General features: G+C 40.8%; 1 protein-coding gene across 4 annotated transcripts in view; it reads left to right on the forward strand.

Annotated features, from left to right (window-relative positions):
• Positions 1–1,296: 1,296 nt before the first annotated feature.
• Positions 1,297–14,292, forward strand: part of PDK1 (pyruvate dehydrogenase kinase 1) — a 116,548-nt gene continuing 103,552 nt past the window's right edge. For 3 of the 4 annotated variants that reach the window (XR_010341477.1, XR_010341476.1, XM_021668978.2), the window contains exons 1-7: positions 1,297–1,562; positions 3,761–3,902; positions 7,471–7,542; positions 9,501–9,685; positions 9,973–10,068; positions 10,792–10,869; positions 12,655–12,731. Coding sequence is in view for 1 of the 4 variants with exons in the window: in XM_021668978.2 (XP_021524653.2) it covers positions 1,361–1,562; positions 3,761–3,902; positions 7,471–7,542; positions 9,501–9,685; positions 9,973–10,068; positions 10,792–10,869; positions 12,655–12,731 (852 nt within the window). In the remaining 3 variants the exon portion in view is untranslated. Of the gene's footprint in view, positions 1,563–2,005; positions 2,089–3,760; positions 3,903–7,470; positions 7,543–9,500; positions 9,686–9,972; positions 10,069–10,791; positions 10,870–12,654; positions 12,732–14,292 lie in introns of those variants that run through there. The other variant, XR_010341478.1, reaches the window with a different exon arrangement.

Below are 14,292 nucleotides of genomic sequence, written 5' to 3' on the forward strand. Positions count from 1 at the left end.
AAATGTGCTTCAGGGAAAACACAGATTAGTGGTTCTGATAAAATCTTAACAAAGAAATAATTTTAAAAAGCAATAATGGTAAAAAAAAAAATACCATTTATTGAGTGGTATGTCCCTGGCATTGTGCTAACACAGATAGCTCTACTACCTGTTAGGGGTAGCTGACCCACCACTCTGACTGCTTTGCAGCCGCATTCCGATCTAGGCGCCACAGCAAGGCAATTAAGCAAAACCTGGTTACAGTCATCTGGGGAGCGTGGGGAAGGTCATGAAAAACCACCTTTGTTTAAATCCCTCTTTTACACACACCTGTAAAATTGTTTTTTAAAACTGCCACCACAAATGTCACAGGATAATGTATTGTCTGTCACTAGCTGACAAACTATCTTGGGGCTTGTTACAAGCTGACAGATTTTCTCAGTCCTGAAACTACCTTATGCCCCCTCACCCCATAAAAACCCCGCGTTTTGGAGGCTCAGGGCTGCCTCCTCTGACTGTTAAGGGGCAGCCCAGCAGGTTAATAAAACTTGCTTGTTTGACTTTGGGTCTACTCTCCTTTCTCTCGGCTAACATTATACTACTTATGTCACAGCAAACAAGTGAGACAGATATTATGCTCCTTTTTTAGGTAAAGAGATGGAGTCTCAGAGAGGTTAAATAGCTCACTCAGAGGCACACAGCCCTTCTGGTGGGGCCGCCGTCGCAGTGACACTGTTTAGGGCCACACGTCCCAGTGTTCAGCATTCGTATTTACGTACCGCTGTTTGGCAAGCGGGGACCCCTGAAGCTCTCCGGAGCGGGAAAACCTGTGGTTTGCATCAGAGGAGCGTTTCTGGAACGCTCTCGCAGCAAGACACCGCGGTGTGTGGAAGAGAGCGCCGCCTTGTCCTTGAGTCTTTTGGCTGAGACTGGGAGGGCAGCGGAAGCAGGAAGGTGGGATCTGTTTCAAAAGGGCTGGGGAAGGGGACGCTCCACGCTGCCTCGCCTCTTAGTGTCTCCGGTCCTGACGTGCGCCGGGACCGCCGCCACGCGCACCCCACAACCCGCCGGCGGGGGCGGGATCTCCGCGCCAGTTACGCCGCAGCGCGCTCTCCGCACCTCGTATTTCGCGGGGCTGGGCGGGACTCCGGCGACGGGGCGAGCCCCGCGAGCGCCCGCCCCTTTTCTCTCCCCGCCTCCTTCCAGCTCCGCGTACGGCCCAGCGGCGCAGGGGGCCGGGCTCCGGCGAGGGGGGCGGGGGCCGCGCCGGTGACAGCCGCTGCCCGCCCCTGCGGCCAGCCACGTCCGTCACGTACCACTCGACGGTGGCGCGGAGCGGGGACCTGGCGCCCGGGCTCTGACTCCTCCGGCGGGGCTCGGCATGAGGCTGGTGCGGCTGCTTCGCGGAGCTGCCTCGGCCGGCCCCGGCCCGAGGCTGCGCGCCGCCGGCCCCGGCGTCACCCGCAGCCTCAGCTCGGACTCGGGCTCCGGCCCGGCGTCCGAGCGCGGCGTTCCGGGCCAGGTGGACTTCTACGCGCGCTTCTCGCCGTCCCCGCTCTCCATGAAGCAGTTCCTGGACTTCGGTGAGTGCGGCCCGGAGCTCGGGCCTTTGTGAGCGGTCCCGAGCGGGGAGCCGCAGCCGCTCTCCCGGGCCCGGTCGGCGCCGGCCCGCTCTCGCCGGAGGCGCACCCCTCCTCCTCAGCGTTCCGCCTCCAGGGCCTTAGGTGCTTCCTTCCTCCCTCCGGGTGCCGACGCTGGCAGGCGGCGTAAATAACCGGGGGCGTGTGACTTTGATAGTTATTATTGAAAACAAACCAGCTGGGCCGCGGAATGACCTCCCGCCTCCCGGCGCACGTGTGCAGGTGCGCGCTCGGCCAGGCCCCTTCCGAGGAGTCGCGCCCGGGTGGGAGGCCGCGCGTGGGCACCCCCGAGAATCGCGTTTGGATTCCGCGCAGTGATGGTGAATGCTCAGTTTTGCATATGACGATTGCACAGAATTGGCATGATGATTGGGAAGGCAGGTTATAACTGGCCCAACGTTTCTTAGAATGTTTTCCTTGCCAGTGGCTCAAGACTATTTGCACCAACAGAACATTTCATCATCAGCAAGTAAGTCTTGAGCACGTGTTGAATACATGAGGACAAAATGCTGTGAATTTGACCACATATTATCTTGGTTTTCTCTAGAAGCTGTTCAACAAATTGCAGAAGGAATTGCAAAGTGAGGCATTTTAACTTTGACTTCCTATATGAAAGCAATGAGGGGAAAAGGGAAAACCTTAATGAATTCATAAAATTTGAGTACAAAGGTTTTTCTTCTGCATTGTGGCTTCTGCATTGAATGATACCTGCGTGACTGGCAACTTTAAACTGTGGTTTACAGTGGCATAAGTTTTGGCTCAAAGCTTTCGGTTTTTGTTTTTACTTTAAAATGACTCTAGTTTGAGGAATGGGTGAATTTGGTGGTGGTCGTAAGTATGCCATGAAACTTTCACAAGCTATTTTCCTTTAATACTTTAATTTCTACTACTGACAATCGAGTTTTTGCTAATTTTTTCTCTGCTAAAGCAGCAAGCATAGTAAGTTTAAAATGCATTACTGGAATAATAAGACCTTTTAGTTTAAATGGAGCTGTTTGCCAAAGGACATTCTACAACGATTCTGCTTAGGGAGTGATATGGGATCCTGATATGGGAGTGGAGGGGGCTGGAGGCTTTCCAGTAACCAGACGATTGAATAGGACTTACTTGAAGATGGTACTAACAGGCAGTGATTGTTTTCGCTTTCTGTTCCTCTGCACTTACTCCTTTTTTTTTCATATATATACATGTGTAACCTGCTCTTAAGACCTGCACTTACTCTTTGCTTATGGTAATCAGCATTAGTGGTTCTATATGGAATTGGTAAATCTTCCTATGCAAACATCAAAATTTCCCTTTTTTCTTTTCTTTATTTGAGACAGGGTTTTACTCTGTCACCCAGGCTGGAGTGCAGCGGTGCTATCATAGCTCACCGTAACCTCAAATTCCTGCCTGATTCTCCCAAGGCTAGGACTACAGGCAAGCACCACCATGCCTGGCTGTGTTTTAGTTTTTATAAATATGAGGTCTCACTGTATTGCCCAGGCTTGTCTTGAACTCCTGGGCTCAAACAGTCCTCCTGCCTTGGCCTCCTAAAGTGCTGGGATTATAGGCATGAGCCACTGTGCTGGGCCCCGTGTTTCTACTTTTCAATTTATTTTTTTTTAAGGCCAGTCAAGTGAAGCAGTGGGAGTGGAGAAGGAACAAAGAATCTGTAACTGGTATTGATCAATTAGTTGTAAACACCACTGTATTCAAACCAGCCTAAAGTTTCTGTTTCTTAGGGATTTTCTCTTTTTAAACCTAGAGTTAGAAAACAGATTTTCTAAATGATAGCAGCAACAGGGTGTGCAGGATAGACTTTTTCAGGTTCTGCTGTAAATTTTATAAAATTACTTCGACATGCTTAGGTTACCTAATTCCTAAAATGGGTGATCACTATGAGGATGCATGTTAGGGAGACAAGAAAGTATTGTAATTGCTGTACAGAGCCATTAGAAGGTTATAACTCTGAAGGCTGGGTTATCTCATCCCTCGCCTCCCAAAGGCAGGGGTATCTTTGCCTCCTATTCCCAGCCCCATCGTAGTGATTCTACCCCTCTGACCTTGCCAGATAACTCCATCTCTATTTCTCCCTGCCTCCTGCCTTGTCTTGCCTTATGGCTTCTAATTACTGCTTTACTCATCATGTTTGGTTTCAGGATCAGTTAATGCTTGCGAAAAGACATCATTTATGTTTCTGCGGCAAGAGTTGCCTGTCAGACTGGCAAATATAATGAAAGAAATAAGTCTCCTTCCAGACAATCTTCTCCGGACACCATCTGTTCAATTAGTACAAAGCTGGTAAGATTTTCATCTTGTGTTTGCAATTTTGATGGAGTTGTGAACTTTATTCAGTGTTAGAGCAGGCAAATGCTTTTTTATTCTTCAGTGGAATCCTTTCTTTTTTTTGAGACGGAGTTTCGCTCTGTTGCCAGGCTACAGTGCAGTGGTATGGTCTCAGCTCACTGCAGCCTCCAACTCCCTGGTTCAAGCGATTCTCCTGCCTCAGCCTCGCAGGTAGCTGGGGTTACAGGCATGCACCACCACTCCCAGCTAATTTTTGTATTTTTAGTAGAGACGGGGTTTCACTGTGTTGGCCAGCATGGTTTCAATCTCCTGACCTCGTGATCCGCCCGCCTTAGCCTCCCGAAGTGCTGGTATTACAGGGGTGAGCCACCGTGCCCGGCTGGAGTCTTAAGGTGGTAGCAGTATTCTCCTTCTTTTGGCTGGGGGTGGGTGGGGGCAATGTATTTGGGCTTGTGCCCTGAATCCTGGACTCTACAACTCCTTGATTTTGAGAAAACCAATCAGAACTACGCTGAAATACAGATGCTAAATTTAAGATTTATGTTAGAATATCTACAGGGATATTATTAAAAAAATGTCTGCAGTTTGTTGATGAATAGATATTTATGTATATTGCCTTTAATCCCTTCAACAACCTTGCAGGGTAGGTATGATTCTCTCCATTTTATTTATTGTTGTTGTTGTTATTTATTTATTTATTTTTGAAACAGAATCTTGCTCTTATAGGCACCCATCACCACACCTGGCTAATTTTTGTATTTTTAGTAGAGACAAGGGTTTCACCATGTTGGCCAGGCTGGTCTCAAACTCCTGACCTCAGGTGATCCTCCACCTCGACTTCTCAAAGTGCTGGGATTACAGGTGTGAACCACTGCACCTGGCCTATTTACATATTTTTTTGAGACACGTTCTCACTCTGTTGCCCAGGTTGGAGTGCAGTGGTGATCACAGCTTGGCTCACTGCAACCTCCGCCTCCCCAGCTCAGGTGATCCTTTCACCTCAGCCTCCTGAGTAGCTGGGACCACAGGCACATGCCACACCCAGCCAATTTTTATATTTTTAGCAGAAATGGGGTTTTGCCATGTTGCTTAGGCTGATCTCGAAATTCTGAGCTCAAGGGATTTGCCCACCTGGGCCTCTTAAAGTGCTGGGATTATGGGCATGAGCCATTGTGCCCAGCCTGTTTATTATTTTTAAAAATAATTTATTTTCTTTTTAGAGACAGGGTCTCCCTTTGTCACCCAAGCTAGTGTGCAGTAGTTTGATCATGGCTCACTGCAGCCTTGACCTCCTGGGCTCAGGAGATCCTTCTGCTTTAGCCTCCCCAGTAGCTGGGACCACAGCCATGTCCCACCATACTTCACTAATTCTTTTTATTTTTTGTAGAGATGGGGTCTCATTTTTTTGCCCAGGCAGGCTGTGAACTCCTGGGCTCAAGCAGTCCTCCTGCCTTGGCTTCCTAAAATGTTGGGATTACAGGCATGAGCCGCTGCACCTGGCCAATTATCTTCGTTTTACAGCTGAGGATGCTGAGGCACATAAAGGTTAAGTATTTTGCATAAGGCAGTACTATTGACAGTGGAGTTGGTGTTCAGACCCACATTTGTCCATCTCTGCTATACCATGCTTTAGTCAGAATTATGAAATATATGAAAGGGTATATGTATTTTTAATAAACTGTATTTATTTATTGAAGGATCTCTTTATAAATGGCAAAAGTTAAAACTTTTATTTTTCTGTTTTAAAACAATTAGAAGTTTTTGGACTTGTGTAGAAAAACTGTGGCCTCTATGTGGCCTACTTCCCAAAGATGAGTAGAGATGTTAAGGGTATGTACTCATGGAGCCACCTATATACAGCCTTTGTTAATGTTATTGATTTAAAAGTGTTGTTCTCCTAAGCACTATACACTTCAAACAAATGAGTTGCCCAGAGTTAAGTTAAATAGAGAGAGTTTAGCTGAAGGGCATTTCCCAGTTATGATTCATGGAGATTCAAGTTTTCTTTTTGTAGGCATTATAGTGTATAGGAGAAGTCGATCTAATCTCAATTTCAAAAAAGCAGAAAAGATATGACAGCTGCATATATGATAATCAGATGGTATCTAGTCCAAGTATGGAATAGTTATATGTAGTTTAAACGGGAAGCATTTGTTAGGGAATTATGATGGAATATGAAGGAGAAAATATAATATTCCATGGAAGATTTTTCCTGTTTTTAAAAAAATTCTTCATTAGAAGTAGAATATGCTGCTTTTTGAAGCATATCAGTCATGAAGTCTGATCGTTGCCTGTTGTAGTTACTCAGCTATCTCTTGGATAGAGAGCATAGCTGTTCTTGCCAATTAAGAGGAAATTAAGGGTTAAAGCAAAGCAGCAGCTGCTATCAGAATCCCTTGACTTTGGAATGCAGTAAGACATATTGCCTGCCAGAAACAGCTTTCCAAACCAACAGATGGAATTACAGGTTTTTAAAGCACTTTGATTGCTCCTAGATGCCTGCTAAGTTAGGGCAGTTGCAGATAAAGTGCTTACAGCCAAGTGGAGCAGATCCTTACACTGTCAAAGAAAGTAATTGAGTGGTAGCAAGTTATTTTTAGCTGTGACCCTGCAGTGCCTTTTTACTTGTAAGACCATCAGAAAGTCATTTGGCCTGTTAATTTCTTAACAGGTGCTTTGATACCTTGAATTGCTAGATAAATTTAAAATCTACATTTTCATGACTTTTGTGTTTTTTGTTCAGTTTAAAAGAACCATGTAGTAGATTGTAGGCTTTCAATAAGTATTTGTCAATTGGACATAAATGTCTAAAGATTTTAAAGCGCAGATATTTAAGTTAGAATCTTAGAGCAAGAGAGGCTGTCTTCATTTTACTGATAATAAGACAAATTAAGTCATTCACCCAAGATCACATGATTACTGGTGGCAGAGTCAGACTTCAGCATAATCAGTACATATACTGTAATGTACAGAGGTAAATTTAAAAAAATTTAGCCGGGTGCGGTGGCTCACGCCTGTAATCCCAGCACTTTGGGAGGCCGAGGCGGGTGGATCTCGAGGTCAAGAAATCGAGACCATCCTCGTCAACATGGTGAAACCCCGTCTCTACTAAAAATACAAAAAATTAGCTGGGCGTGGTGGCGTGTGCCTGTAATCCCAGCTACTCAGGAGGCTGAGGCAGGAGAATTACCTGAACCTAGGAGGCAGAGGTTGCGGTGAGCCGAGATAGCGCCATTGCACTCCAGCCTGGGCAACAAGAGCGAAACCCGTCTCAAAAAAAAATTTAAATACTATTTTAAGATATACAACTTAAAATGTAATAGAAAAAGCTTAAAATTCTTAAATTTGACCTATTCTTTTAGGAGAAAATGTGCACCTTCTTCTATTTGTTCTCAGCACTTTGCTCAAATGTGCATGATTGTAAAAATTCTACTTCATAGTTTATAGCAGTATTCTAAATTAAAAATTATAAAATGCTAAAATTAGCTTTTGAGCTAATTTTCACGATATTGAACTCTCAGAATATAAAAGAATGACCTTATCCTATTGATCTGTCTTTTAGGTATATTCAGAGTCTTCAGGAGCTTCTTGATTTTAAGGACAAAAGCGCTGAGGATGCTAAAGCTGTTTATGAGTGAGTTCACTGTTTTGACCCTATTCTGAATACAATTTTTACATCCCTTAAACATCATTCAAAAAATGTAAATGTATTTAGCTTAAACCTACTATTAGGTTACTTGGGAAAATTGATTAACTTTTAGGCTTCTACTGCTTTACAACATATGATATATGTGAGTATAGCAGCCCATACAGGTAGGGCAGATAACATAAATCAGTAAATTTGACTAGGCATAAGAAATGCTTCATGCTCCTCTTTAACAAAAGATGAAGTTTAGGTGTGCTGATTAATGGAATGTAGGTGTGGTCTCAGTGCCAGTTGGACTGTTAACCTGGACAGTGCATACTCCTTCTAATAGACAGCCACCTTCGGGCCCAGCTGATCTTTGCCATGTGAATGCTGTCCAGATCATCTGATTGTTTTCTGATTTTAAAGGAAAGCTACAAGTCTAGATTTATAATGTAAAATCTCTCAATTTTGAAAGATAGGCAACTAATTAAAAATTTTTTTTAAACACAGAAGGCCAATAAGAACAAGATTGCAGGTCTCTAGTTTATGCTCTATGGCTTGTAAGATGATGTAAGTAATATGACAGGTTTAATAACCCCTGTACCAGAATTGGTAAACAGAAGTATTTGCCTTATGCAGCCACCTGCTTATTGCAATGAAGGGTACTGACATTGTAATGACCACTTCTTGTCCTCAGTTAGTTAAACATATATTTTGGACTGTCTTTAAAGGGTACAGTAACACTTCATTTTTTTAACATTTTAATGTGAAAATAACATTCAGCAAGAGTTTACTCCTTGCCTAGATATTGAGCAAACCTCACATGAATGTTTTAATCTTTAAAACAGTTCATTGAAATAATGGTATTTGTGCACAAAGAGGGTAAAGTAGTTTAAGGTTACATGGTTAGCAAATGGTAGAATCCAAGCAGTCTTAATTTAAAAGTAAACATTATGCTATAGAGCCTTCTGAAAACAGTCATTCAAAGCTGTAGAAAATAAATTGAGTAATCAAGCAGAATACAGATTTGTGTTTCTTTTAAGAAAAAAGAAAATAAATGAATAAAAAGTGACTAGACTGAGGAGTTGTTGTTTTCTAAGAGTTTTGTTGTTTGTATTTTGGTTTAACAGTCTTGTTTTGAAGCCCATTACAAACTAGGAATTCCGAAAATCTTTTAAGCAGTAGAAGCATTGGAATAAGTTAATTATACTCAGGATGATGACTTTGAATAAGAAAGCACTCATTTGGAAGTGTACATTCAGATGGTTATGTTAGAAAATTGGTTTTGTTACCGCTAATTAAGGCTTTTTTTCTCTTTTATTTATTTCTTTAACCATGTAATGTCTTCTAAGTGACAGAAGTGGGAAGGCTAGATGATTTGAAGATTTGTCTTTTAATATAATTATTTACTTTTCCTCTCTCATTTTATAAACTCGTAAGATGAATGAAATGAAAATTCTTTTCTGTTTTTCTGTCTTAAGTGTTTCTTTCTCTCTTTGAACCCTAGGGAAGAGTTCCAAAACAGGCAGGCTTTATTGGCTTATTCATCTTACATAGCATGTGTTCCCTAGAGGCGAGTGCTTTGTCTTCTATGCAGAATGTCTCTGGAATACCATCCTCATAGCCAGTGCTCAGTTGACCTTAGTTGATAACAGTTAAAGAAAACCATTAACATTTTTAGGATTATGTTTTGTGGTAGCCTTACTCTTAGGAATCCAAGAAAATAATGAAATTTTGAAAGTTTTATTTTGGAGGTCCTTATACTTTAATGGATTTGATACATATTATTATTATCTGAAATACATGTAAATAAGTATAGGAAAACATGAACTGATTTTCCTTTTACTAAATTAGGGATTTTTTTTTTTTTTTTTTTTGGTCTAGTATAGTTTGTTAAACTTATACTTTTGTATTAAACTTACTTGTCAAAATATTTGGCTGTTTTGACAGATGGGTTTGTTTAGCTTTACAGATACTGTGATACGGATCAGAAACCGACACAATGATGTCATTCCCACAATGGCCCAGGGTGTGATTGAATACAAGGAGAGCTTTGGGGTGGATCCTGTCACCAGCCAGAATGTTCAGTACTTTTTGGATCGATTCTACATGAGTCGCATTTCAATTAGAATGTTACTCAATCAGCACTGTAAGTGTCCTCAGTCAAGAGAAGCGGCTAAATAATATGTGTTGGCATATTTTAAATTTATTTAGAAAACTTCCTTTTAGGTAGAAAATTTAGTTTTACTTTTTTGCTAATTAAGAAAAATAAATAGACTGCCATCAAGAAAAGTATTTTTATTTAATGTAAAATACTATATTTATCCTAAAAGAAAATATTTTTTCTACTGTTTGGTACAATTGAAACAGTATTCAGATTTGGAAAAGAGCATTAGGTAGTTTAGCTTATTTTGTTTGTTTTTTATTTTTGGATAGCTTTATTGTTTGGTGGAAAAAGCAAAGGAAGTCCATCTCATCGAAAACACATTGGAAGCATAAATCCAAACTGCAATGTAGTTGAAGTTATTAAAGGTAAATACTAACATTTCTCCTTGCAAAAAAGATACAAAAATCAAAATTATTGATTGTTATTTCTTACTATTAAAGCAACTGTTTGTATCATGAGATAAAATGGTAGGCACAAATGCGTGGGTTTGAAAATAACTTTATAGTATTATTTGTGCATTATGTATAGGATGACTATTTTATTGATATAATTATTTGTTAGGCAGAGTTTGGTGATAAACCTTTTTGTTGTTGTTGTTGTTGTTGAGACAGGGTCTCACTCTGTTGCCCAGGCTGGAGTGCAGTGGTGCTGTCTCAGCTCACTGCATCCTCTGCCTCTTGAATTCAAGCTATTCACCTGCCTCAGTCTCCCCAATAGCTGGGATTACAGGCGCCCGACACTACGCCTGGCTAATTTTTGTATCTTTAGTGCAGACAGGCTTTCACCATGTTGGCCAGGCTGTTCCGGAACTCCTGTCTGCCTCAGCCTCCCAAAGTGCTGGGATCACAGGCATGAGCCACTGAACCCTGCTGAGGGTATCTTTCACTTAAAAAAAAGAAAAAGACCTGAGCAACATAGTGAGACTGTGTCTCTACCAAAAAAAAACCAAAGACTTTCCCCAAACTATCAAAGTATATTTTCTTTTGTAGGAAGTTTAAGATTTTCACTTGTTAATACTATTGCCATCTTAATGCATGAAACAGAAGTGTATTTATTAAATCTTTTCTTTTTGTTTTTATTTGCACCAGATGGCTATGAAAATGCTAGGCGTCTGTGTGATTTGTATTATATTAACTCTCCTGAACTAGAACTTGGAGAACTAAATGGTAAGTCTGATGTTGTCTTTTCCTCAATAATTAGTGCTTTGATTACTTGTTAAGGGAAAAGAATTTAAATGTTTTAATGGAAGATAACTTTTTCCTCAACTGCATTGGATATGAAGGCTAAAGGAAAGTAATCATGTAAAAAGTGTATATACAAATATATATATATAAAATTTAGTCAGATTATGAAAAAAATTGGCTTTTTGTGCCTCACTGTCTTTATTTTTAATTGATAACTTCGATTCTTTGCTTATTTTTTATTTTCTGTTTAGTCATAGAAAAAAAATGATGCCAAGAAAGTTACATTTGACTTTTACATGTGCTTCAGTAATGTAAGACTTACCCTTTTTCTACTTCATGAGTTGTAAATAATTTTCTCTTGTTGAGGACGTAGAAAGACTGGGGTTTTAAAAGAGGAAAGAAAGATGCTAATCTATTTGAGAATCTGTTAGTCTCTGGTGGTTTTCTTTTTAACTTGATTAGTGCTTTTTGGACAAAAAGGGTTTAGATGCCTTGCAAGGGGATTGATGAGTCTCTTTCCTGAGGCGTGGTAGTTTGACAGAGAAAACATTTCCTACAATGACACTTTAAGAAGGTGTGGTGGGAAAAATAAAACGAAATAGGCTTTTACTAAGCTGTATTCTGGACCTTAGAGTGAGAGAGCAGTGAAGTTACACAATTGAAAATAGAATTGCTTGGTGGTTTTCTAAAGCCATATTAACTCTTCAGATCCATAATGGTAGCATAGCATTTGATAAATAACAATCACAATGTACAAGTGATAGTTTGTGAACCTGAACTACTGTGAGCAATTTCCAGATGTCCCTTTCGTGTTCCCAAGAGGGAGTTTAGTCAGAAGAAGGATTTATTGGTTGAATTAGAATTCTAAGGTATTATGAGTCTTACTCCTGTGTTCTATTAAGTGTGTGTTTTATAAACACCCCTATCACCACCCCCAGTGGGACTCCTATTAAGTGTTTAAATGTAGAGTTAATTACTATCTCGAGAAATTGATGGTAACTTATATTTTTTTATTCAGCTTTATATCCATCGAAATGCCTGAAATAAAACAATATTCCACCGAGGTGAAACATTTAGAAAATGGCTTCTTAAAGAATGTATGGCTGGGTGCAGTGGTTCACTCCTGTTATCCCAGCACTTTGGGAGGCCAAGGTGGGCGGATCATAGGTCAGGAGTTCAACACCAGCCTGGCCAATATGGTGAAACCCCATCTCTACTAAAAATACAAAAAATTAGCCAGGCATGGTGGCAGGTGCCTCTAGTCCCAGCTACTTGGGAGGCTGAGGCAGGAGAATTGCTTGAACCCAGGAGGTGGAGGTTGCAGTGAGCTGAGATCTTGCCACTGCACCACAGCCTGGGCAACAGAGCGAGACTCCATCTCAAAAAAAAAAAAAAAAAGAATGTATGTATGTGAATTGGACTGTGGAATTTATGGACTTTAGCACTTCTCTTTGGAAAGTAAAATTCCTACCTGAAAGTTGAGTGATCTTTAAAAAGACTTTACCATCATGGAGAAAAATGGGTACATGGGTTGGTTCAATTGTTATATAGAGTTGTGAGAAGTGACCACAGGACTCCTGTCAGTTGTAAATATTTGTGGGTATAGGTTCAAACACTAATACATTGAAGAAATGGTGTGGCAGTTCTGCCCCAAATGATACTGTCCTCCATAGTTAACGTTTTCTTTTCATCACTACACAATTTTTTCTGAAAAATGCTTTAAGCACATCTCTCTGTACTTTCATATTTTTCTCTTCTGCTCTGTAGCAAAATCACCAGGACAGCCAATACAAGTGGTTTATGTACCATCCCATCTCTATCACATGGTGTTTGAACTTTTCAAGGTTTGTAAAATAGTATTACATAACCTTTACCAGTACTTTTCTGAGATTAGGAATCTGCTCTGAAAGTCAAATATTCCACTAGGTTCTCCTATTAAGAAGTGCTGTTTCATGTCAGTATTCTATCACATTGCTGGAGATCAGCCTTTTATCAACACGGGCAGGCACCTCCATGTAGTGGTGAGCTCAGACTTTGGAGTCAGAAAGACCTGGGTTTGAATCCCAATTATGGCATTTAATATGTGTGTGACCTTGGGCAAGTCACCCAACCTCTCTGAGCCTCAGTTTCCTTTTCTGTAAAATAAGAATACTGTCCAGGATTGTTTATGAAGATTGGGAATAACATACCGGTACAATGGCAGCAGATTACATGTAGGTGCTCAATAAAGTTATCTTTGCATATTTATAAAACAGTATTTAGAAGAGCGATTCTCAACTTTCTACCCTTAAAGGACCAGAATCCTTTCTTTGGTCTGGTTTCTCTTGGGAGAGGGAGGTCATTTATATTGACTAAGAGGGCTTCTGCTATTATCTTTGCTCTTTACAACAAATTTTGAAAACTAAATTATGCTGGTAATGTTGAGAGTATCTTTTTTTTCCCACCAATGATACTTGCTGGTTGACAGGAAAATGGGTGAGGAGTGCATGACACAGGTCCTGGTGGCTGAAAACAACTGCCCTCCATCAGAAGCCTGTAATCTCTCTTTAGTTCTGTTTCATCAGCCAGCAGCAGACTAGAAGAGAGAGAAGGAGTGGCTTTCAATCTGATAACGTAAAGGAAAAGTGCACTGAAACACAGAAAAACTGACTGAATATCTTAGAACACCACTAGAATGCTCTTTCTTCTAAGACAGCAAAAATGTATTTAATACCTTACAAAATATTTTTTAAAATATTTATTTTATTTTTTGTAGAGCTGAGATCTCACTCTGTTACCCAAGCTGCCCTCGAACTCCTGGCCTCAAGCAGTTGTCCTGCCTTGGATTCCCAGAGTGTTGGGATTACAGGCATGAGCCACTGCACCTGGCCCCAAAATCTTTTTATCTAAGTGGTTAAACAAGTAGTGATGGGCACTTAAAGCATTAACACAAATTTTTTCCTTGAAATTCCAGTCGCATAAAGATCTTGTGCCCTGTGATCGAAGTATTCCATATTATATTACATATTGTACATAGACTGTCATCTAGAACCTAATCTTAAACTGCCTTGGGTAGAAATGATGGAATTTCCTCCATAAGGGGACTCAATTGCAATTGCTGTGTTTGGGGCCACACACTCTTACTTCCAAATTCAGATGCCTTGTTAGTTACATCTAGTTTGTATCATTTTCTACTGCAATGCCACATGTCATGTTATTGTTTAAGGCTTCTCATATGTTGGCATTGTGTACATAACTCCCTAATTTCCTTTAGAAATTAGGAAAGCAGCTTTTCAATGTCAATACCCTTAATTTCAATCTAGAGATAAAGGGATTCATTGCTCCATCAAATACAGCCATCGCTGTTACTACTATATGAAAAAATTTTTTTCCTTTAAAGAAATTTATGAGTTTTTTAATAGTTCT

Source organism: Aotus nancymaae, unplaced genomic scaffold, assembly GCF_030222135.1.
Source record: "Aotus nancymaae isolate 86718 unplaced genomic scaffold, 86718_ANA_hifiasm-v0.15.2.pri h1tg000008l, whole genome shotgun sequence".
Taxonomy (NCBI): domain Eukaryota; kingdom Metazoa; phylum Chordata; class Mammalia; order Primates; family Aotidae; genus Aotus; species Aotus nancymaae.